Source organism: Muscardinus avellanarius, assembly GCF_963383645.1.
Source record: "Muscardinus avellanarius genome assembly, chromosome: 4".
Taxonomy (NCBI): Eukaryota; Metazoa; Chordata; class Mammalia; order Rodentia; family Gliridae; genus Muscardinus; species Muscardinus avellanarius.
The window spans coordinates 155,209,023-155,232,516 of record NC_137789.1 but is presented as its reverse complement, the minus strand read 5'-3'; the positions used below and the strand labels follow the sequence as shown (position 1 = coordinate 155,232,516).

Sequence of the window (23,494 nt, the reverse complement as noted above, 5' to 3'; positions counted from 1 at the left end):
GGGTGAGAGCAGCCTCGTGGGGACACACTGCGATGATTAACCGGGGACCCTAGGGGGCAGGTGGATCCAGTTGCCAACACAGAAAGACAAGTGACCTGTGTTCTGGTAAGGGACAGCAGGCCAATGGATCCCAAATTGCTAATAATTAACCCCTAACTGCTGCCCGAAGAAGAAAGCTCCATTAGTTCCACAGCAGCCCGCCACAGCTCCTGTTGGCCGAGGTCAAGCGGGAACCAGGTTTCGTGGGCACCAGATGCCGTGTGAGAAGACAAGTAGGTCTCCCCCGTCTCGGGAGGCGGAGGCCAGCTCAGCTCGCGGGCGCGCTCCTTTCTCAGGAGGGCCGCGCTGCCAGTGGCCGGGCTGAGCCCTGCCCGGTGCCTGGCCTGGCCTGGCCCAGCGCAGGCCGGACCCAAGCTGGGCACACGGGGCCTGACCAAGCCACCGGACTCAAGATGACAGTTAAGCTGTGCCGCTGAAGGCAGGACTCGCAGAAAGCCAAGAATAAAAGACGGACCCAGTTTTAGAGTTATTCAAGTGCTCTGCCACCTGCTCCATGGTTTCCCTTCTCTTCCCTGGCCTTCAGATTTAAGGACATTAAATTGCAAGTGTGCAGAGACAGAGGAGTGTGGCAGGTGGGCCAGCATTCAGATCCTCCCTTCTCTCCTTCCTCCTCTCCCTCCCGCCCTCGTTTTGCCAGCACTGGGGCTTGAACTCAGGGGCACTCTACCCCTGATCTACACCCCAGCCCTGTTTATTTGAGGTAAGTCTTGCTAAGTTACCCAGGCTGGCCTCAAACTCCCAATCCTCCTGCTTCAGCCTCCCGAGTAGTTGGGATCAAGGCACGCACCTCCGAGCCCAGCCCTGCCTTTGCTTTCTTGCTTGCTTCTGTTTTGTGTTGATTTTTGTTTTGGTATTGGATATTGACCTCAAGAGCATTCCACCTCTGAGCTACATCCCCAGACCTTTTGTTATACTTTTATTTTCTTTCTTTACTTTTTGCCATACTGGGGATGGAACCCAGGGGCATTCTACCTCCAAGCTACACCTCAGCTCTTTTATATTTTGAAACAGGGTGTCATTAAGTTGCAAAGGGCCTCACTAAGTAGCTGAGGCTGTCCACAAACCGTGATCCTCCTGTCTCAGCCTCCAAATGTTGGGATTATAGGTGTGCACCACCACCCCGGGCTCTGTTTTATTTATTTATTTATTTATTTATTTATTTATTTATTTATTTATTTTCAGTACTAGGGATGGAACCCAGGGGCATTCTACCTCCATGTTGCCCTGGGCACGGGCCTCCAGCAGACCCTCAGAGGCCACAGCCCTCGTCCCCTGTCCCCCATTACCCTCAAAGAAGGGAAGAAGGGGACTTAAGGGACAGAGGAAGGAATCAGGGAACCAAGAAGGGTCTCCTTAAGGAAGCCACAGGTAGCAGTGAGCCAGGGATGGGGGCAGAGATGAGGAAAGACTGCACCCAGCCGAGGAAAGCTCCCCACAGGCAAAGGAAATGTCCCAAACAAAGGCGCCCAGCAAGACATGTGCAGCTGTTCGCAGCTGTTCTGAGGCTTGTGAGCTCAGATGCAGGCCCCTCAGCTGGAGGATCCAGGACGCTGGGTGGACTGGACCAGGCCATTTGGAACCAGACACATACGCCAAGGCGGCCTCGGGCACAATTCGGCTGACCTCAGATTTCCTGGAGTCCTCCTCTGACATGAAAGAAGCCCAGACTTTAGCATGTGTGCGTGTGTGCATGTGTGTGTGCGTATGTGTGCGCGCATGTGTGTGTTACTGGGGACTAAACCCAGGGCATTCTACCTCTGAGCTATGCCCCCTGTCCTTTTTATTTTTTATTTTTTATTTTGAAACAGGGTCTCTCTAAGTTGCTGAGGGTGGCCTCAAACCTGTAATCCTCCTGTCTCAGCCTCCCCAGTTACTGGAGTTACATTGCATTTAAATTTAGTCCTGGGCGGAGGAAACGCAGGGCATATAACAAAATACAGTCAGAACCTTTAGATGTTCATGTTGAACGTCCAAAAAGACCATTGACTCCTAAAAGCCAAAATCAGAACCTTTGATATTTTTTCCTTAAGCAAATCTGAGCTTTTATAGGGAGAGGAAATTTTCTGTAGTTCTTACTCATTCCAGAAAATAAAAAAGCTATCTTGAAACCTACTGTTGGCTGAAGACATTTTTGAGAGGTACGGTCAATATAAGCCTCTAATTTATTTCCATACACTAGAGAGGGGGTAAATTCCTTTCGTTTCTGCCACAGCACAGCCCACAGCGCCTGGCTAGGCAGGGGGTACGACTGCCAGGGGAAGCTGGTCCCTGAAGCGGCGGGAGGGCGGGCGGGAGGAGCAGTCAGATCTGATGTTATGCTTTATTCTCCTGCCGTTTCAAATTATTCAGCACAGCCTCCCTTCAAAATGACCACTTGACCTTTCCCAGAAGAGCCATTAACCTTCCATAGTCTGTCGAGTAAACAGCTTAATTTTCTGACGGCGGCATGACAGAGGAAATTACAAAGCCAATTCCCACTCTTGGGTCCAAACAGATGCCAAATGTAAATCACTCCACTTCCAGGAGGAGGACGCCCTGCCCGGCGCTCCTGCCGGCTCGGTGGCCCGCGCCCTCAGAGCGGCCACCCCCAGTGGTGACAGTAGCTGGTCCTGGGCCCTTGGGCTGCCCAGGGGAGCTGTGACCTCGTCCAAAAGCTCTGGGTTTCTCTCCCTCCTTTAAAACACCCAAAGCTGGGCATGGTGGCTCACACCTGTGATCCCAGTGCTTGGGAGGCCGGGACAGGACAATCACAGGGTTGAGTGTCAGCGACTTAGCAAGACACTGCTTTAAAACAAGAAGAGAAAATAGGTCTGAAGTGTGGGTCAGAGGTAGAAACACACACACACACACACACACACACATCACTCTACCATATTATATTCCAGGTCAGAACCCCACCAGTAGGAGACCCCACGAATCTCTCACTAAACGTGGGCCTACTCTGTGTCTGTTGTTATATTACAAAGCTGATGGTAACTGATTCCATTTTTCCTGTTCTTATTTTTTGGTGGTTCTGGGGTTCCTGGAAGCCCTTCTACCTCCGGGCTATACTACCAGACATATTTTGTATTTTTTTATTTGGAAACAGTTTCTTAAGCCAGCGAGGATGGCTCTGAACCAGCACAATCCTCCTATCTCTGCCTCCCAAGTGTGGGGATTACAAGCGTGCGCCACCATGCCTGGCGCTTGTTCTTTTTTTTTAACATGTCTATTTTGATTATTACTCAATCTAAAATAATAACTTTCATAATTATGAGACTTTTTAAAAATTTAATGGTACTGGGAATGGAACCCAGGGACATTGTACCTCTAAGCTATACCCCCAGTCCTATTTTATCTTTTATTTTGAAACAAGGTTTCACTAAGTTGTGGAGGGCCTCCCTAAGTTGCTGAGGTTGGTACTGAACCTGTAATCCTCCTGTCTCAGCCTCCCAAGTACTGGGACTACAAGTGTGCGTCACCTCACCCCGGTCTCTTTTCTTTCTTGAAACATCTTCCACTTGTCTATTTTTGCTAGAGATATAGCGTGAAGGAACAGTTCTCTACTATGAGAAAAAGAACAAACAGCTTATGGTAAATAAAAACGGACTTTGAAACTAGGAAACAGAGCAGCAGGAGCGGTGGGGTCTGTGGGAGGAGAGCCCAGAGGGGCAGCGGCTCCAGGTGAGCGTGGGGACCTGCGGCTTGATGATGCTGCCCAGCTCCTGATACCTCAGAAGATTTAGAAATGTGAATACTTTGTGTCAAGTCTCACAACTTTTAAACATAGGCTCAACACACACACACACACACACACACACACACACACACACACACACACACCCCAAAGCAGGATCTTGTGTGTGTGGCCCAAGCATCTGTTCTAGAGTGTATCGTAGCGGTGATGGGCGCGGGCCCTGGGGCTGGCTAGGTGGGTGGCATCCTTGGTCCTGCCAGCCCTCATGAGGGGACGGAGGTTCCTGTGCACCTCCACCTGCCAAATGGGGACAGTCCTGCCCGCAGCTCACAGGGTGCGGCCAGACTGGGCAGACTGGGCAGGTCAGGTGCCCAGCAAGGGCCAGTGGCCACATCCAAGGGCCTCCCTCGTCTGTTCAACAGCTGGCCCTGTTCAGCAGTAGAGGCCGTGAGGACACGGTCACCAGAGCACTGAGGTAGGAACCGTGTCCTCAGAGAAGGCGAGGGGGGGCTGGGTCGGGACTCCAAAGTGTCCCTGTGCCTTCAAGAGCCCGCGACTCTGAAGTCCTCGTGCCGTTTCTGCTGGTGATCGGGGAGAGCTGCACGCTTTTTGGAAAGCAACCAGGCATCATGCATCGAGAACCTCAGATATGCTCACTGCGCTCATGCCTCTAAGGATATCAGCTGGGTTCACTAGGGCTCTTCAAGGCTTCCTGTGGCGGAAAATCAGGAACAACCTGAATGTCTGGCAACAGGGACACCCACGGGCTAGACACCTGTGCACAGACATACCCTGCGTGTGTACGAAGTCACTCAGGAATATGGTTTGGTGGACAGTAAGAAGTGGGACAAAACAGGGCTGGGTTTAATACAAATGCTGTGAATACATCCACCTGTACAGACCCATCTGCATGACACCAACGCGCCGACCCTTCCTTGTACAGGGCACTAAGATCACTTTTCGTTTTTTTCCTTTGCTCATCTGCATTTTCTATTCCTTCCATGAACATGTGCTATGTTGGTGGTGAGAAAAACCAGTGCTGTTTCTCTCAAGAAAGGGATGGTGTTCTGGTTTGAATCCTGAATCCCCCAAAGGCTCCTGTGTTGAAAGCTCAGTCCCCACTGACAGGGCCGCTAGGTGGTGGTGGAGCCCTTAGGAGGCGGGGCCTAGTGGAAGGATGTGTCTGCCTCCCCCCCCCCTTCCCAGCTGCCAGGAGGTGAGCAGCTTTCCTTTGCCGCAGGCTTCCGCCATGACATGCGGACTCAGCACAGGCCCAAAGCACCAGGGCAAGCGACGATGAACCAGAACAAAAACAGACCTTTCTTCCCTTTAAGTCGATTTGTCTCATGTGTCTGTCACAGTAACAGAACCTGGCTACTAACATGAACGGGGAGGCATGTGCCAGAAGCTCAGACAAAGCCCTGGTCACAAATCCACAGCTCTGCAGATGTTACGGTTCAGCTCTAGAATGCCCCCAGAAGAGCTCATATATGGGTGCACGGAGGTGACGTAACTGAATTATAATCTAATCTCATCAGTGGGTACGGCCATTGATGGATTCACGGATGTACTGTGTGTTAACATAAGAGGGTAGGATGTGGCTAGAGGAGGCGGGTCACTGGGGTGTGGCCTTGGGGACTGTATCTATGTCCCCGGGTCCCCTTCTCGCTAGCTCTGCTTCCGACAGCTATTCCCTGAACTTCACAGATGTTACCTGGCCTAACATGGACTGAACCTTTGAAATTTCCACAACTATGAGCAGATCAATCTTTCTTCCTCTAAGTTGTGGTCATCAGGTAACATGAGAGCTGACTGAGGAAACAGATGATACTCTGGGGACACAGAACAGAATATTCCTGGGCCCTCAGCCACTGTCACTACGTAGGCAGCCTTTGGGGCCATTCTTCAACATGTTGGATCTATCCTGTGCCAATTTGCCTTCTCCTTGACTCTCAACTTGAGACCGTCAACCCTTGGCCTCCGAGGTCTCCATGGGGTCTCCATTTGTAATGACGTCCTCCACCCCACGCCCAGCCTCTAATAGCCAAGCGTCCACATGGAAGCTTGATCGACCACCTCCTGGTTTCCTAAAAAAATTATTAAAGGAGAGCTGGGCATGGTGGCACAGGCCCGTAATCCCAGTACTTGGCGGGCTGAGACAGGAGGACCCCAGGTTCGGGATCAACCTCAGCAACTTAGTGAAACCCTGTTTCAAAATAAGATAGGGCTGGGGGTGCAGCCCCAGCACAAAACAAATAATTGTTAGAGAAGAGAAAGAAAGAAATGGAGACGAGAAGCACAGGAGGCTGGAGGCGACGGCCTGCGCTCACTCCACCTCACCTGACCATACCCCGCTCTCTACCTGATTCTACACCAGAGAACCACAAAGTGTCATGAGAAGCGTCGCCAGCGACTGTCCCTGGAGGCCACTTACCCTTTTCCCAGCGATATGAGCACCGGGTTGTCCAGGTCCATGAGCACCTGGAAGGCTTTATTCACGTTTTGATAAGAGAAGCTTTCGCCGGCATCTGCAATGACCACACAGTTGGGGTTGGATGTGTCGATCTGATCAAATTCTGAACGTACTCCTGGAGAGAGAGAGAGGGAGAGAGAGGGAGAGAGAAAGAGAGAGGGAGGGGGGGAGAGAGAAAGAGAGAGGGGGGGGGAGAAAGAGAGAGGGGGGGGAGAGAAAGAGAGAGGGAGGGGGGGGAGAGAGAAAGAGAGAGGTCCCCACTGAGTCCAGAACAGCGCGGCCTGCTTCCAACTCCTGCCAGGCACGTCTTCCCTTCTCCCTTCCTCAGAGGTACAATCTTTTGGATCAAATTAATTATTGTTGCTAATAATTAAATTAATTATTGCTAATAATTAAATTAATGAGGCAAATAATTAAATTAAATAATTAAATTAAATGTACCACCACACCCGGCTAGTCTATTTTTTTTGCAGTACTAGGAATAGAATCCAGGGGCATTCTACCTTCAAGCTATACTCCCAGCCCCATTTTTTATTCTTTATTTTGAGACAGGGTCTCACTGATTTGCAACTCAATGAGACTCTGTCTCAAAGAAAAAAAATAGCTGGGGGTATAGCTCTGAGGTAGAATACCCCTAGGTTCCATCCCCAGTACCACAAAAAAAAAAAAAGAAAGAAAAAGAAAGAAAAGGAAGGAAGAAAGAAAGAAAGAAAGACAGACAGACAGACAAGACAGCTAAGTACACACTTATAATCCCAGCACTCGGGAGGCTGAGACAGGAGGATCGTGGTTCGCGGACGGCCTCTGCTACTTAGTGAGGCCCTCTGCAACTCAGTGAGACCTGGTTTCAAAATAAAGAATAAAAAAATAGGGCTGGGGGTGTAGCTCAGAGGTCGAATGCCCCTGGGTTCCATCCCCAGACCCACAAAAAAGAAAGAAAGAAAGAAAGGAAGGAAGGAAGGAAGGAAGGAAGGAAGGAAGGAAGGAAGAAAGAAAGAAAGAAAGAAAGAAAGAAAGAAAGCCACTCTAAAGCCACTGGCCGGGATCCTGGCTGCAAAGAAAGGACTTTAAGAAACAAGATTCCTAAAGGCAAAGTGCCCTTGGCTGGTGCCAGGGTGCAGCCAAGCCTTGGGCCTTCCAGGGAGCACCCCACCTCTGAGAGCCCCCACTCCCGCCCTGGAGAGGACAGCAGCTTGCCTTTGCCCCTTGGTTTGTGAAAAATAAAAATCAAGCACAAAAGATGTAGGAAGGAAGAGGACTCAGCCGAAGGACAAAGAAATGTCCTGGATTCCAAGGCGCTGTTGATCTCTCTTCTTTTAAAATATTCAGAGCCAGGCCCAGTATGGCACGCCTGTGATACAACACGCGGAAAGCAGAGACAGGGGGACCACAGGTTTGAGGCCAGCCTCAGGAACTTAGTGAGTAACTTACTGAGACCCTCTTTCAAAATAAAAAATGGAAAGGAGTATGGTGTACCTTGGATGTAGAATGCCCTTGGGTTCGATCCCCAGTACCAAAAATAAATAAATATTTAGAAGAGCTGGACATGGTGGCACACACTTGTAATCCCAGTACTTGGGAGACTGAAACAGGAGGATCACAGGTTCGAGGCCAGCCTCAGCTGCTTAGTGAGGCCCTCTGCTACTTAGTGAGACCTTGTTTCAAAATAAAGAATAGAAAAATAGGGCTGAGGGTGTAGTTTAGAGGTAGAATGCCCCTGGGTTCCATCCCCAATACTCCAAAAAATAAAATAAAAACATAAATATTCAGAAGGTACCAGATATTATTGCTCCTTCTGCCTTATCCCCCAAATCCGAGGGTCAAAGGGGCTCGCTTCCTGCACTCAGACTAAAATCAGAATGCAAACCTTATTCCTATAGACATTTGCAAACCGCACTGAAGCAGGGCTGGCTGTCACAGAAACAATTCGAAGCTACGGGTGCCAGACATTTGAAAGCCAAGGACCTCGATCCAGCTTTTCACAGTCATCCCTTCTCTGTCTGTCTGACTGGCTGTCCATCTCTTTGTCTCTTTCAACAGGAGCCAGAATTTTTTCCCCTTGGGCAGATCCCTGGCGGCTTGGTGCAGCCCAGATCAGGGACGCCATCCCAGGCTTTCCAGAACCATCTGGAGCCAGCCTCTACTAACCCCTGCCCTTCCCTGTGGTTTGGCCCAGGTGAGAGTGGGGGCCCTGTGAAGGGTCACTCGCCCGCAGGAGGAGCCAGAGCCCAGCGGCCTACCGTCATGGATGAGCAGATGTGGCCGCAGGCCTCGCTCCTTCAGGACCTGGCAGGCGGCTGGTGCCGGGGCGGTCACCTCCTCCTCGGAGACGTCGAACCCCAGCTGCCGAAGCTGCCCCACCAGCTGTCCCCGGGACTTCTGCGACTCATTGGTACAGAATCTCACCTTCAGCTGGGACCGCTTCAGCCTGGGTGGGAGAGCAGCAGGAGAGGAGAGCGGTCAGCACACAGAGTGTGGCTCCTGAGAGGAACCCAGACACGGACACCTCTCCCAGGACTGGCTAAGTTCCAGAGCAGGCCACTATGGGTCCCTGAGTGCCCTGGACCGACCCCAGGTGTGTTCAGGCAGGATTTCTGACTGGGAGAAGACCCCATTTTAGGGGACTCCAAGCCATGTCCCACCCTCCTGTCCATCCTCATCAAACTCAATATACCCAATAACCCCCAAGGCTCCCCCTTCTCTTCCTGTGACACACCTCACCTCCTGGGCCTGGGACTTGACGCCTGTCCATCTGTGCCAAGTCTATCCCACCCCAGATGCACTCAGCACCTCCCCATCCACCACATCTTCTTGCTTAGCCTGGCCAGAGGTCACTTTGGACTGTCCAGAGCTATTCCTCTGTGCCTTCCCACAATGCTTAGCACTGGCACTTTGCACCTAAGCTTCGGATACCTGTGCCTTATTAACTGTGGGTTCGTATTTTCCAAACAGGGCGCAGGCAGCAGAAAGAGCTTAGGCTGGTCTTCTCATCACAGTCAGTGAGGGGGATTTGCCAGACACACCCCATTGGGGGAAATGGACCGTTCCCAGAAGGACAGACAGAAGTCCAACCCCATGCAAACCCAGCACCAGGTGGCATGAATCTGGAATGTCACCAACGGCCAGCGGCACCGCCATCCCTTCCTGATGGGTGTCACAGGACCTGCTGCGTCCCACCACGCTCAGGCAAGTTCTCCAAATGCAAAGCCACAAAGCAAATGCCCAAAGAGCAGAATGACAGCCAACCCTCCCACACATGATCGCTGAGCACCTACTAAGCACCGGGCCTGGGCTAGTGTGCAAACGGTGGGCGCAGGCGAGGACCTGCCAAGCCCTGGCCAGTTGGGAAGGGTGGGAGGCAGGTAATAAACCAGAGGCCCAAGGGGGAGGCAATTTGCAGTGAGAGGAGGGACAGGAGGTTGGTGAGGCCTCCTGGGGGAGCCATGGTGCAGCTGAGGTCCTTGGAAAGGGCACATTGTGCAGAGGGAAGAATGGACACTGGGGGGCAGCAGCGAGGCCCTTCTGCACAGGAAGAAGAGGCCAAGATCCCAGTGTCCACCAGCAAGGATGCACACAGGAGACAGGTAAAGGATGAGGTAAAGACCCAAACACAACACAACCCAGGGAGAACCTAGTTATCCCACTTCAAGGGCAAGAAAACTGAGGCCCAGAGAGGTCCGGGGCTTTCTGCTCCTCTTCTTTGGGGCTGAGGCTCTGGGGGTGCGGGCTAACTTCTGCTTTGCTCTGCATGGATTCTAGGACTTGACTTATGGTCAGGCACAGGAATCAGTGCTCCCAGAGCTGTCCCACCAAGAGGAGAAAGCTCAAGTCCCAGAGTGAGGTCTTGGGGGAGACTTCAGGCCACGGGCAGGCAAGGGTGTAGCCCTGCGCTCTCAGGCAAGAAGACACCAGCAGCTTGGCGAAGTGGGAGGTGGAGCGGGAAAACAGGGCTGCATGAAGGGACCAGGAGGACAGGAATGAGCCCGGCATCTGCCTGGGCCTGGGGCACTCCTGATACGACCCTCGCTGGTGGTGGCGGCAAGCGGAAGAAGTCCAGGGTCCTGTGATGTCTCCATCCTGTGATGTCTCCCCATCCCGTCTCTAGGCAACACACACTGCTCCCCTTTACTTATGTCAATCTCTCCACTGGTCCATTTGCCTTTTTATTGTCTTTCTCCCTGATGTCCATGCTTCACAAGTTCAGGGCCAAGGTCTGTTGGGTTCTCTGCGGTATTCCCAGTGCTTGGCACATAGCAAGCACTTGCTAAATGTTTGTTGAGTGACTGACAGATGGAAGTCTAAATAACTTCACCTGCTGCTTCTGTTAGGCCATCCCTGAACTGCACCCCCTTTATCAGCCCCGACAGAAACAGGCGGGCTGCAGCAAGCCTCTAGCCCTCAGCCCTGCAGCTGCCAGGTGTGGTGCAGGAAGATGGCCGCAGGTCCGCTGACGGTCGAGCGGGCACAGCCGAGACGCTGACCACGTCGCCTCCCGCAGTCCAGCTGATTCACTCCTTTCTTATTTGTCTTTCCTAATCAGAGGTTTATGAATGATCAATTACACTCTGTGGTTAATTGCCCTTCATAAAGATGGCTTTTTATTTTTAAATTAGGCAGTTAATATATTGTAACTAATAGCGTCACCTTGTACGTTATGGACAGATCTTCATTGACTGGCACCCGGAACGTGTGATTCACACCCAAGTTAATGGGACCTGTGAGTGAAGACCTGCAGGGGGTCCCGGGGGGCTAATTATTGCTAATGAATGATGATGTGACCTTCTCAGAACAGTGAGCAATCGGTGTGACGGAGAGACGGCAGAGCCTCACATCTGTCACTCCACACCCAACTTCAGATGCGGACGGCAGGGAGCGAGTCACGCAGCTCACCCCGACGCTCGCACCCGTCCCTTTCGACGTGCCAATGTGAGTCCGTCCGAAATCCTCGCTTTCCAAATCAAATGCTCATTTTAGCGCTGGATTCTCTTTCATAAAAAAAATCTAGTGGGTCTTGTGGAAGTAGTGACCTTCCTCCGAGGTCCCGTCCCTCGGGGCCACCAACCACGACCCCCTTTGGCTACGTCAACAGGGGACCGGCCCCAGGTGATCCCTTCAGTATTTTAGATACTGAAAATAATAAAAGTGGTTACTAAGATTATTAAAATAGTGAAATATCAACACAGTGTCATGGGGAGCCCCGCCTCTGGGGAAGCACTGAGCCTCACCTGAGGAGTCCCGGGCCAGGCTGTCCTCACCCCCGAGAGCATGGGGAGGCCGTGACCCTCACACATACCCGCAGGGCCAGGCCCGCTCCCAGGCGGCCCTCACTCAGTGGCTGACCGAGGAAGCCAGTCTGAGGCAACACCTGCCATTCCCGGTACAGACGAGAAAAGAGGCCTCTGGGGCAGAGGCCGACCCAGGCCACTTGTGAGAGCAAAGCCTGCGAGCCTGGAGCACCTATGGTGGTGCTGGGCCCTCACACAGGTGGGAGAAAGCCCTAGGGCCCCCAAAAGGCCCGCCCTGGCTGGCCCCGCCAGCCCAGCTCTGCTCCAGGGTGCCCTAAATAGAAGAGCCCTGAGTGACACCTGGGTGTGGGGGCAGACAGGAGTGTGCCATGGATGCTCGGCTCCACCCAGAAGGCTCCGAGGGTCTGGGCTATGAACTAAATTGTGTCCTGCAAAATTCATGCTGAAGCCCTAATGCCCAGTGTGACTATTTAACGGATTGTGTCTGTGAGAAAGTGGTTGAAGAGAACCATAGATTAGGGCCCTGATATGACAGGGCTGTGTCCTCATGAGAAGAGATGTGTGAGACTGATCAATCGAGTGATTGGTCTCTCTCTCCATCTCTCTCTCCTGTGGACACACAAAGAGATTATGTGAGCACACAGCAAAATGGCGGCTGCCTACAAGCCAGGAAGGGGTTGGTCATGCTGCCGCCTGACCTTCACTTCCGACCTACAGAACTGTGAAAACAGACTTTTAAAAATTTTTTGGCCATACTGGGGATTGACCTAGGGGCATTCTACCTCCAAGCTACACCCCCAGCCTTATTTCATTCTTTATTTTGAAACAGGGTCTCACTGAGCTGCAAGGGGCCTCACTAAGTAGCTGAGGCTGTGATCCTCCTGTCTCAGCCTCCCAAATGCTGGGGTTTACAAGCATACGCCACCATGCCTGGCTTGAAAAAACAGGTGTTTGGTTAAACCATGCAGCCTGTGATATCCAGTCATGGTGGCCTGGGCAGACCAAGACAGGCTAGGAACCAGATCCTGTCAGCTTCAGCAGGCCTGCTGCCAGATGTCACAGATTTGGCCTTGGGAGTCTTAGGGCACAAAAACTACAAAATGTCCAACCGGGAGGGCGGGGTGGCGCACACTTGTAACCTTAGTACTTGGGAGGCTGAGACAGGAGGATCGCAGGTTCGAGACCAGCCTAAGTAACTTAGTGAGGCCCTTCGCAGCTCAGTGAGACCCTGTTTCCAAATTAATTAATTAATTAATTTAAAAAAAACAGGGCTGGGGGTGTAGTTCAGAGGTAGAGGTAGAATGTCCCTGAGTTCCATCCCCAGTACCATTAAAAAAAAAAAAAAAAAGAATTGCAGAATGTAAGGAGAGCCCAAGCTGGCACGGCTTCCAAAGACCTGCAAGAGTCCCAGAAAAGAGGGTCTGTCACTGGGCAGGCCCAGCTCTGATGGCCGCCTTGTCTCCAACTGCAACACCTAAAAGCCGTGAGGAGAGGGGGCACCTGCAGGCTCGGGCTGCCGCCTCAGCGCACTGACCCCCAGGAGCCCGGAGGGAGTAGGGGCTTGTCCCCCACTTCTTGTGGCCAACTGGATCTTTGAACTGACCTTTACCTCATCCCCGCAGGCCAGGACGCACCTCTGAGTGACAACGTGGCCAGTGCAATTACCGTGCTTCACATGAGCCGGTCCTTTACAAATCACTTCGGACTTCACACATCTGCTGGCTGTCGGCATCTGCCAGGGGCGCTCACCCGAAAATAATGAAAACCCTCTCATTATTGTTCTGCGGCAGGTAAAGTGTTAGGACAATTATTGGACATCCTGAGTGACCTTGGGATGGCTCACCAGCCTGCCCTCTCCAGCTCGTGGAGGGCTGGGGGGCTGGAGAGGCAGGGGCTCCCCTTCAGGAACAGGAGGCTGCTGGCAGAAGGACAGCCAGGCCCCGCCCACTGGGCCCCTTCCCCTGCCCTCTGGTCCCATCCGGCATTTGCTCCCTCTGTTGGACCCGGAGGCCCTATCAGCACCTGGGTCCTTCCCTGCCTTCATCCCCCCGGAGTCAAATCCTACCCCCCTTCAAGGCTTGTCCATCCTGTTCTACCTGGGTATCCTCATGACCTCCTTCCTTCTGCCCCTGCCCCAGCTCTGGGCGCCTGGAGGGCCAGGGCTGTGCCCTATTCAGCAGCCCTCCAGGCCTGGTGCCACGGAGAAGGTGTGGCAGCCACAGCTGGGCCGGGAGAGCACTGGGCATCCCGGTGCATAACCAGCTCTCTTGCCCAGTGACCAGAGCCCCGCTCTGCCAAATGGGCTCCTGAGTGGATATGTGGACAGGTGGCACCCAGGCCAGGGTCACCGAGGCCAAAGGAGCACCTAGGCTGCAGGGAGACGCTGGGCAGGCCACAGGAGACACCCTGGGCAGTGCCATCTCAGGGCTCAGAGCAGCGATTTGCAGGCTAGACGCCTCCTGGTCCATAAAACAAAGCCCAAGTATGGGAAATATCCACTTGAGGGCTAACAGGGGCCCACGACTGGCAGGGTGTGGCGGGCCTTTCTCCTGCACCAAGGTCATCTGGGTGCCTTCTGGAATTCTGCACCAAAAATCTGGCTCAGTACTCGGCAGGGCCGAGGACTGGAACTGGAGGGATTGACAAGACCTGAGGCGGGCGTGGTGGCGCACGCTTGCAATCCCAGTACTTGGGAGGCTGAGACGGGAGGATCGCGGTTCACGGACAGCCTCAGTTGCTACTCAGTGAGGCCCTTTGCAACTCAGTGAGGCCCTGTTTCAAAATAAAGAATAAAAAATAGGGCTGGGGTTGTAGCTCAGAGGAAGATTACCCCTGGGTTCCATCCTCAGTACCACAAAAAAATAAATAAATAAATAAACTAAAAAATAGGGCTGGGGGTGTAGCTTATAGTACCCATCCCAGTACTGCAAAAATAAATAAATAGATAATAAATAAATAAATAAATACAAAACACCTGCATCGCCTCTGTGAGGCGGGGAGATAAGCAGGAGGTGAGAGACCTGTGTGCCGGGAGAGCAGGGTCCACCAGCCCACAGGATAACAATTCAAATTCAGGCTTGAAATTGGTCAGAAGACATTGCTTCCCCCAAACCCAATTTTGACCAATCATAGAAGAGCAGATAGGGAACCCCAGGGAGGTTAAAAACCGAGCTTCCGTGGTAACTGTCTTTCAGGAACACTCCCCCCATGTGTGAGGGGGGAGCTGACTTCTCTCTTTTATCTTTGACATAAAATAAACTTTCATATTTCTTTTCTGTTTTTTTGTGGTGCTGGGGTTCCTGGAAGCCCTTCTACCTCCAGGCTACACTCCCAGACCTAATTTTATTTTTTGGAAACAGGGTCTCTTAAGCCAGCAAGGCTAGCTTCGAACCTGCACAATCCTCCTGTCTCCGCCTCCCAAGCGCGGGGATTACAAGCGTGCCCACCACGCCCGGCGAGCTTTCTTATCCCTATCCCCTTCACTAGTCCCTAGACATCATTTGTCAAAATCTACTGGACGAGAGCCCTGTAAGAGGAGACATCCCGTTTCAGTACCCAGCCTGGCTGCTGCTTCACTGGCAGAAGCAACTAGCTGCCCCAAATCCCAGATCTGATGCCCACTTAGGACCCAAGAGGCTCACCTGGTATGTGGGGGGTCCTCTCATCAGTTCGCCCCCAACACCATCCCTCCGCCTCTAGGCGGCTCCCACACCTCATGGCCGGAGGTGCCTCTTACTACTGAAATGAAACCAGGGTAGAGGGCGACAACTTTGCCTCGGTTCCCTGGTGTCAAACCCACAACGCTCCTGCGCAGGCCTCCCAAGTTCTGTGGTTCCTGGTGTGCACCGCCACGCCTGGCTCCTGGGACCCAAGTGCCAGCCCTGACGTGGGGCAGTGGTGCTACCCAGCCTTCGGGCTCTCCAGGGCTGCATGGAGACATGGTCAAGCTGGCACAGAGGGGCTGCCACATGTCCCTCACTTGAGTCACCACCACACCCTAAACAGTGAAAGGCACCCTTCATGGCCTGGGCCAAGAGCCCAGCGGGGCCTGCGGCACCTTCATCCTCCTCTTCCCACTGACCCCACCTGAGGGCAGACACCGGCCAGGCCACCAGCCAGCCGCTCCCACATGCCACTGGGCGCTGAGGGGCACGGCACACATCCCTGTCATCAGAGACCAAAGTCCAGACAGAGAGGTCCAGTAGGGACGCAGTGACCGGATCTCTTAGTCCGGGCCAGCTGGCTAGTGACCTCAGAGGGACAGTGGTGAGGTCACAGAGACACGGTGGGCCCCCAGCCAGGGCCCTTAGCAAACACATGGCATGCTGCCCTGCGTCTGCACCTGCCGGCAGATCGCCCCGGCACGCTCTCTGTGACGCGCCTCGGCCACACGGCTCAGATCACAGGGCCAGGCCACGGCCGGAGCATCGATTTCAAAGTGATGAAGAAACAGTTTAGAATCAGGCGCACAGGAGTCTGCAAGCTAGGGGGGTGTTGGAGATGATCTCACCGTGCGGTTCACATCACAGAGAGGAAGGCTGAGGCCCAGAGGTTCCTCAGACCACAAGCCTGGCCGGCAGCCGGTCGTCCCCGAGCTCAGGGCCAGCTGGTCCAGGACCGGCATCCTAAGAGCGCAGGATGGGGGCTGGGCCGGGGAAGCAGATACACCTCCTCCCTGTGTGACCTGCCGCCTGTCACCTACCCTCTCCAACCTCGGGCTCCTCGTCAGCGGAGGCACCGGCAGTGGCTGCTGGACAGGCTGTCAGGAAGCCGCACTTGGGAGGCGGCTGGCACACTGCAAATACTCAATAAATGGCAGCGATGTCACGGCGGTGACAGTGACAACCACGTCCCTGACACACCCGGTGCAGGTGCTGGGCATCTCGGCCCTCCCGGCAGGCTCGGTCCACCAGGAGGCCAGCTGCTGGGGATGCAGGGACGGGGGGACCCGTGTGCAGAGGGGAGGACTCCAGCAGCCAGGGCACCTGGGGACCCCGCACACTGCTTGGCCGATAGAGTTTCTCTGTACACCTCTGGGGGCTGGGGACAGGGCCAGGACTCCATCTGTGAGCTTTGTGGGGAAACTTATGCAACACTCTAGGTAAACCAGCAGCTGTTCTAGAACGCCCACCTGGCTGCCCTTGATTCCAGGGGGAGCTCCCAGCCCCCAAGGCTAAGATGAGAAACCAGACCTTATTCCTGACCTCAGAGCTGCCGCCACCCTCGGCCTCCTTCCCCACAGTTCAAGTGCGTGAGTCTGATGACTCCGGCCCAGATATATGGGGGTCGCGGTTCTCTAGTTTGTCTTAACAAAAACAGCGTATTAGCCTACAGCCACAGCTCCTCGGTAGGCTGGAGCAGGGGTCGCTTGGGCCCAGCAAGTCAGGTCTCACTGTTCTGGGCGGCTTAGTGCATGACGTCTTCTTACAGGTTCTTCACCGGCTATGTACAAGGTGCAGGTCACGGGGCAACACCAATCAGGGCTACTTGTGCTTTTCACAGCTGTACGCAATGCTGCAGCCTGGATAAACCACGGTTTAGGACGCAATTCATCCCCTCATGATATACTTGGGTTGCCCCAGGTACACATTTTAAAGCATGCACATCTAAACCAAGCTGTGTGGTCCAGCCCCCAGACTTCAGCACTTGGTGGTGTTCCTCAAACACCACCAAGCTTTTCAATGACTGACTTCATAACAAACATCACAGATGTGAATGCGGAAAGCACACACTTTTTTCTTTAAAGTTCTCTCCCAGATTTTGCTTGGGGGAAAAAATGCTCCAGGGCTAATAAGAGTTCAGACCCTGGACTGTGAACCTCAGACTTTCTGTGAGCAGGCCAGGCAGGATGGGGGCAGTGCGCGTGACAGACAGCTGCCAGGGCGCTGCATGTGACCAGGAAAGGGGGGAGGCTGCATTTCAGAATCCTCTTTGCTTTAAGGGACACAGAAGAAAGGGGCTGGTCACCGCGGGGCAGTGACTAGGATGGGGCTGATGAGAGAGGACTTGGACTTTTCTCTGAATTCATGCCGCAACCCGGGACATTTACGAGAAGGAAGCCACCTATCTTGCGAAACTTGACATGTTGACATCACAAACAGAACACTCAGAGCCCGCTGGCCTGTGGGCCATAGCGCTCCATCTCTGAAGACAACCCGGTTCATCTCCTGACAGCAAAGGGCACCACAAGCAACAGCAGGTTCTCCACAAACAAGGTCCAAGGTTCAGGCTGGGCCAAGAAAGCGCCTATTGGCTTAAGCAAACTCAAACAAGTGGCCCTCTCGACATACCCGCAGGGCCCTGTGGCTGGCACTGTCCTGCATTTGGGCTGAGACAGGCCAGGCAGGTGAATCTCCAGCCTGGGCACATGGCCCCTGCTATTATCCCTATCCCCAGAGACTCCTGTCTCTAAGGCCAGATGGTGCCTGGCCAGCAGAGCATGAGGTGGTCCTAGAGACTGGGACCGGCCAGACTTTAGACCAAGTTTCCTGCCCCTGGTCCCTCACTTCTCCAAGACCTGCTGGGAAGCACCTGCATTTTAACAGGGTCCCTAAGGCTTCTAGTCACCCTGGGGATTGAGAGGCACCACCTGTAAGGCTGACTGTGGGGCTGGCCTGGCGGCACGAGACATGCGGGGCGGTCCTGGGTTGGAATTGCTTTATGAGGCTGCCCTGGGTTTAGGCTGAGCCAGCTTCCTTCCGCCGGCTCCAAAAAGGCCGCTGGGCCTGGGCCAGCCTGGCAGATGTGCTTTAGTGGCCTGGGGCAGGATGCAGTAAATGGCCACCGCCTTTCACATGCAGATGTCCCAGGGCATCATCCAGGGCTGGCCAGTGCCTCTGTGCTGCAGCCCTGCTGTGCCGGGCTGGCCTCTCAATGGCTCCCCTCGGGGAGCCCAATCTGCCCAAAGAATGGGCTCCAATAAAGGCCGGTTACAGATGTCCACACCTGCCCACAAGTCCTGGGGCAGTAGGTGGGCCCCACCCACAGCTCCCGGAAGGAGACGGTAGCCTGGGGACCCGGAACTGTACTGCCCAAGAAGGACACAGGAGTGCGGGCCCTGCTCCTCCATCTGGGAAGTGTTTAGCCCGGGGCATCCATCTCCTGGCCCCTCTCACTCCTCATACCACCTGCCCTGGGAGGCCGGGCACCTGCACCGCTGGACGCCCACCTCCAGCTAGCTCAGGCTCTGACACGCTGACCTCTCTGGGCATGTGCCATCCACTGCTGACCTCACCTTGTGACATCAGCTCCACCAGGTTCCGGTGTTCCTTCCCCTGTTCACCACCCTCAGCCCCCAGGCCCAGCACGGTGTTTTGGTGCAGTGGAGGTGTTCACTGAATATTGGGTGTGTGAGGAGATGGACGGATGAGGCTTTACCAAGGGCTCGGCCCCTTTTCCTACTTGTATCAGTGCTGGAATCTGAGCCTCAGCTGTCACCTTGAAAAGGGCGGGTGAGGTGGATGGAGCAGCACCTGCCTGGCGCGGGGCGAGCCTCCCTCCATGAAGCACGGCCTCTATTCCTGCGGTCCCTGTCATGTTCAAAAGCCGAGTTTACCTTCTCCAGGTACTTTCTGTCCCCCAGTAAGAGGGAATCTTTTAGGAAATCTGAGGACACCTGTTACAAGAAGAAAATCCAGGAAGAGGAGTGTGGGGGGAGGGGTCAGCCCCTCCCAGGCTCACAGCATGGAGATGCTGCTTGGGACCATGGTGCTGGGGTGCTGGGGAGCTGCCACGGAGGCCCATGACCCCTGGGACCCCATCCCTCTCCTCTCACACGGGTCCTTCTGCAGCCCTTGGTCCCATGCCAGGAACTTCCTTTGAGCCCCAGAAGGACTTCAAAGAGAGCTGTGCATTTCAAGGAAGCCACAGAGGGGGAGGTGAGAAGAAGCGGCTCTCAGCAATGCTGTGTACCTTGGCCAGCGGGGCCTAAGGAGAGCTCATTGTTGGCTCCACCACCACAAGAACCCCCAGGATGTGCCAAAAACAGGCAGAGTTTACTGCATGGGAAAGTCTCACAGCCCCAAGCTATGCATGAGCTTCCAACATCTGTCACAACATAGGAAGGGTCTTCTTGGCTTCCCTGCGACCAAGCAGGAAGGACTAGCCCTGTGGAGGCTGGGCCTGGGTGGAGGCCAGAGCCAGGAAGTTTCAGGGAGACCAGGCCATCACGTTTCTGAGACCCCCAATAGCACAACGATAAACTTTCTCAATGATGGGTATGATGTATGAGGTCTGCTCACCAGAAGAAAATCTCTTCCAGGAAGGGAGCTTTTCACCGTAACTAGAAAGCTGGGTGTATTTTAGGACTGTTATTACAATGCTGTTGGGTTTATCCAGTGTAGGTGTTACCAGAGACGCTCCAGCTAGATAAATCTGCTAGAGTTAAAGCCAACCTAAACAAACCACGCTGGGGATCAGCCAGAAGACTCCAGCGCAAAGCCCAGAGCTCAACAGAACCTTCCCGGTGCCACAGCCTGGAACCTGCCTGTGTTTGTTGGACAGTGCTGTGTCAGTCAGGCTGGAGCATCCGCTCAGAGGAAGCTGCTAGACGGAGGCACTGGACCTGTCCCCATGTCCCTTCTCCCTCTAAGGGTCCAAGTAAGGTCTGCAACAGCGCTTAGGATCCTGCCCCTGAGTCAGGCCGAATGGGATTCCTATGACATCCCAGTTCAGACAGGGCAAGCTCCCATCCTCTCTGAGCCTCTTTGTCCCTGTGGTAAAGAGGGACAGATGACAGGCCGCGCGTGGTGGGGGCACGCCTGTAATCCCCCCTATTTGGAAGGCTGAGAGTAGGATCACAGGTTCAAGGACAATAGGCCCAACTCAGTGAGACCTTATTTCAAAATAAAAAATAAAATAGGGCTGAGGAGCTGGGGATAGAACACCCCTGGGTTCTATCCCCAGTCCAAAAAAAAAAAAAAATGGATGACAGACCCTCCTGGCAGGGAGACTAAACTTAGTTGGTACTGAGAAAGTATCCTGTGCTCCTGAGCAGAAGGTGGACCAGGGAGGACTGAAGCTGTCTCTGTATCTTCACCGTACTTTGCTTTTCAGATATTGTTTTCATTTTTTGAACTAGGAATTGAACTGTTTTTTGTGTGTGGTACTGGGGGTGGAACCCAGGGGCTTTTCTACCACCAAAATATACTCCCAGACCTATTTTATACTTTATTTGGAAACAGGGTCTCACTAAGTTGCTGAGAGCCTCACTAACTAGCTAAGGCTGGCTTCGAACCTGTGCGATCCTCCTGTCTCATCCTCCCAAGTGCTGGGATTACAAGTGTGCACCACCACACCCGGTGAACTAGGAATTGAACTCAGGGCATTCTACCTCTGATCTACACCCTCAGCCTTTTTTAGTTTTTATTTATTTATTTTGTATGACACTTTGAGCTACACCCCAAACCTATTTTTATTTTTGTTTTAAAACAGGGTCTCAAGCCGGGCGTGGTGGCGCATGCTTGTAATCCCCGCGCTTGGGAGGTGGAGACAGGAGGACCGCACAGGTTTGAAGCCAGCCGCTCTAGCTTAAGAGACCCTGTTTCCAAAAATAAAAAAAAAGTCTAAAATAGGTCTAGGAGTGTAGCCCGGAGGTAGAAGGGCTTCCAGGAACCCCAGTACCACCAAAAAAATAAAAATAAATAAATAAATAAATAAAACAGGGTCTCACTAGGTTAATGAGAGTCTCACTACTTGCTGAAGCTGCCCTCAAATACAGAATCCTCCTGTCTCAGCCTCCCAAGTACTGGGATCACACGTATGAATCAATCTCCACGTCTGACGACCCTTTTTATTTTAAAACAGGCTCCCTCTAAGTTGCTGAGACTGGGCTCAACCTGTGTGTGTGCAGAATCCTGTCCACCCACCTCCAGCCACTGCCCAAGACCTGGTCACCCATCACAGCACTGGCTCTGGCCGCTTGCCCAGCCGCAGGAGGCCCACTTCACTCCCTGATCCAGCTCAGCACCCTCTGCTCCCTTCCCCAGATGCTGGCATATAACGCTCACCTGCGACACCACTAGCCTAAAGCTTTGGGGTTAATGGAGAGAAATGTGAAGGGCAGGAAGGCACTTCAAGCTGAATCTCCACCAACCTGGGGGCCAAGCCCGGGCCCAGGGGTGCTTCCTAGGTCTGGGATGCCCTTCCCATGCGTTCCTGGGGACTGGGCCTCCCCTTTACAAGGTCCCAGCAGCCCAAGCACCTATTTCACTATGCAAGGCCTCTGTTATCTCAGCAGCTCCACACATATAGAAGGGCAGGTGGGGTCTCTGAAGGAACCAAGAGGCTCACTTATCTGCCATCTACAGGGTGGTAAACCGAGTGCCAGGGAGGTCAAGCCATCAAGCCACGGTGCCCTGGCTAGCGACTCTGGGAAGCCAAGTTTGGGGCAGTAAGCCCTCTCGGAGGGCCCACCAACATCACAGCAGCGCTGGCCCGGGGCACCAGGGACAGTTTCAAAGCCAGGCCCAGTGCTGCCAACCCTGGTCCTGGCACCGTCCTGCAGGGAAAGGCTTGCTGGGCCAGATCCCCTCCTCCCATGTGAACCAATCAGTCCAAAAGACTGCGAGCTAAAGCCCAGTCAACTTCCCACACAGGGAAAGTTTCCTAATAATAAGGCAAAGGAAACAAGGGGAGTTAATTAACGTATTTAACCTACTATATCAAAAATACTCTCAGTTCAACACGCAGTCGACTTATAACAATATGAACGAGCTACTTGACATCCTTCTCTCCACGTCTCTATGCTTAAGATTAGCCCCGGTCCAAGCGCCGGTAGCTCTACCCAGCACAGGCCCAGCGCTCATCCACGATCCCAAGCGCCCAGATCCGCAGGGGGTCCTCCAGGCCGGGGGGGCGGGGCCAGGGCGGAGGCCACGCCCCGACCACGCCCCCGGCGCCCCCTGGGCCGGCGGCACCTGCCGAGTGCGGCGCCGCCCCCCGCCCGCCCGCCCGCGGCCGCTCACCGCGCCACCGCCTCCGCCGAGCCCGCGATCGCCGCGCCGCCGCCCGCGCCGCTGTCGTACAGCACGCCCGAGATGTCCAGCAGCACGCCGCGCACGCCGGCCAGCCGCTCGCCCCACGCGGCCATGGCTCCCCGCGCGCCGACCGCGGCCCCACCCCGGAGCGCGCCGCGCAGGGCCGCCGGGAAGTGTAGTCCAGCGGGCGGGACCCGCGCAGGACACGTGGGCAGCCGCCCTGGGGAAGAGCCGGCCGCCCCAGGGAGGAGGGCAGGGCTCAGGAGGACCCCGAGGAGCACCTGCAGAGGGAAGCGGCGCGAAAGCTGCACGCGAGCAGCCCTGCGGGGCCAAACGGGACTGCGGGGCGAAAGGATGCGAGAACACACCGGAAGAAAGTCAACTGCAAAGGCGGAGACTGCTCAAGAAAGCCTAACATGGGTACGGAAAGAAGTGTGGAAACGAAGATTAGAGTCGGGCGAGGCGGCGCAGGCTTGTAAATCCCAGCATTTGGGAGGCTGAGACCAGAGGATTGCGGTTAGCGGACAGCCTCTGCTACTACTTAGAGAGGCCCTGTTTCAAAATAATGAAAAACAGGTGTCGCTTGGAGGTAGAATGTCCCTGGGTTCCACCCCCACTACTGCAAAATAAATAAATAATAAGATAGGAGCCAGGCGTGGTGGCGCACGCTTGTAATCAGTGTTTATGAGGCTGAGACAGGAGGATCGCTGTTCGCAGACAGCCTCAGCTAATACTTAGTGAGGCCCTTTGCCACTCAGCGAGACCCTGTTTCAAAATAAAAAAATCAGGCTTGGGGGTGTAGCTTGAAAGTAGAATGCCCTTGGGTTCATCCCCAGTACCGCTAAATAAATAAATAATAGGGCTGGGCCGTAGTTCAGTGGTAGAATGCCCCTGGGTTCAGTCCTCAGTACTCCCCACAAATTAAGAAAAAGTAAAATACAAAATTTTATGCACACTGTAACAGCTCTACAAAAAATAAGAATGCCTAGGAATTGGGCTGGAAAGAAAATGGAAATATTGCAGATGTGTTAGGCCAATGAGATTTTTGGGTGAGTTATAAAAT

General features: G+C 54.0%; 1 protein-coding gene across 1 annotated transcript in view; it reads right to left on the bottom strand.

Moving 5' to 3' along the window:
* The window catches only part of LHPP (phospholysine phosphohistidine inorganic pyrophosphate phosphatase), a gene marked incomplete at both ends in the record, with an annotated part of 37,467 nt that extends 14,923 nt beyond the window's left edge, over positions 1 to 22,544 (bottom strand). Inside the window, 3 exons of the mRNA XM_080694621.1 lie at positions 6,171 to 6,324; positions 8,450 to 8,637; positions 22,420 to 22,544. Coding sequence (XP_080550747.1) covers positions 6,171 to 6,324; positions 8,450 to 8,637; positions 22,420 to 22,544 — 467 coding nt within the window. The remainder of the gene's footprint in view (positions 1 to 6,170; positions 6,325 to 8,449; positions 8,638 to 22,419) is intronic.
* Between the last annotated feature and the right edge of the window lie 950 nt (positions 22,545 to 23,494).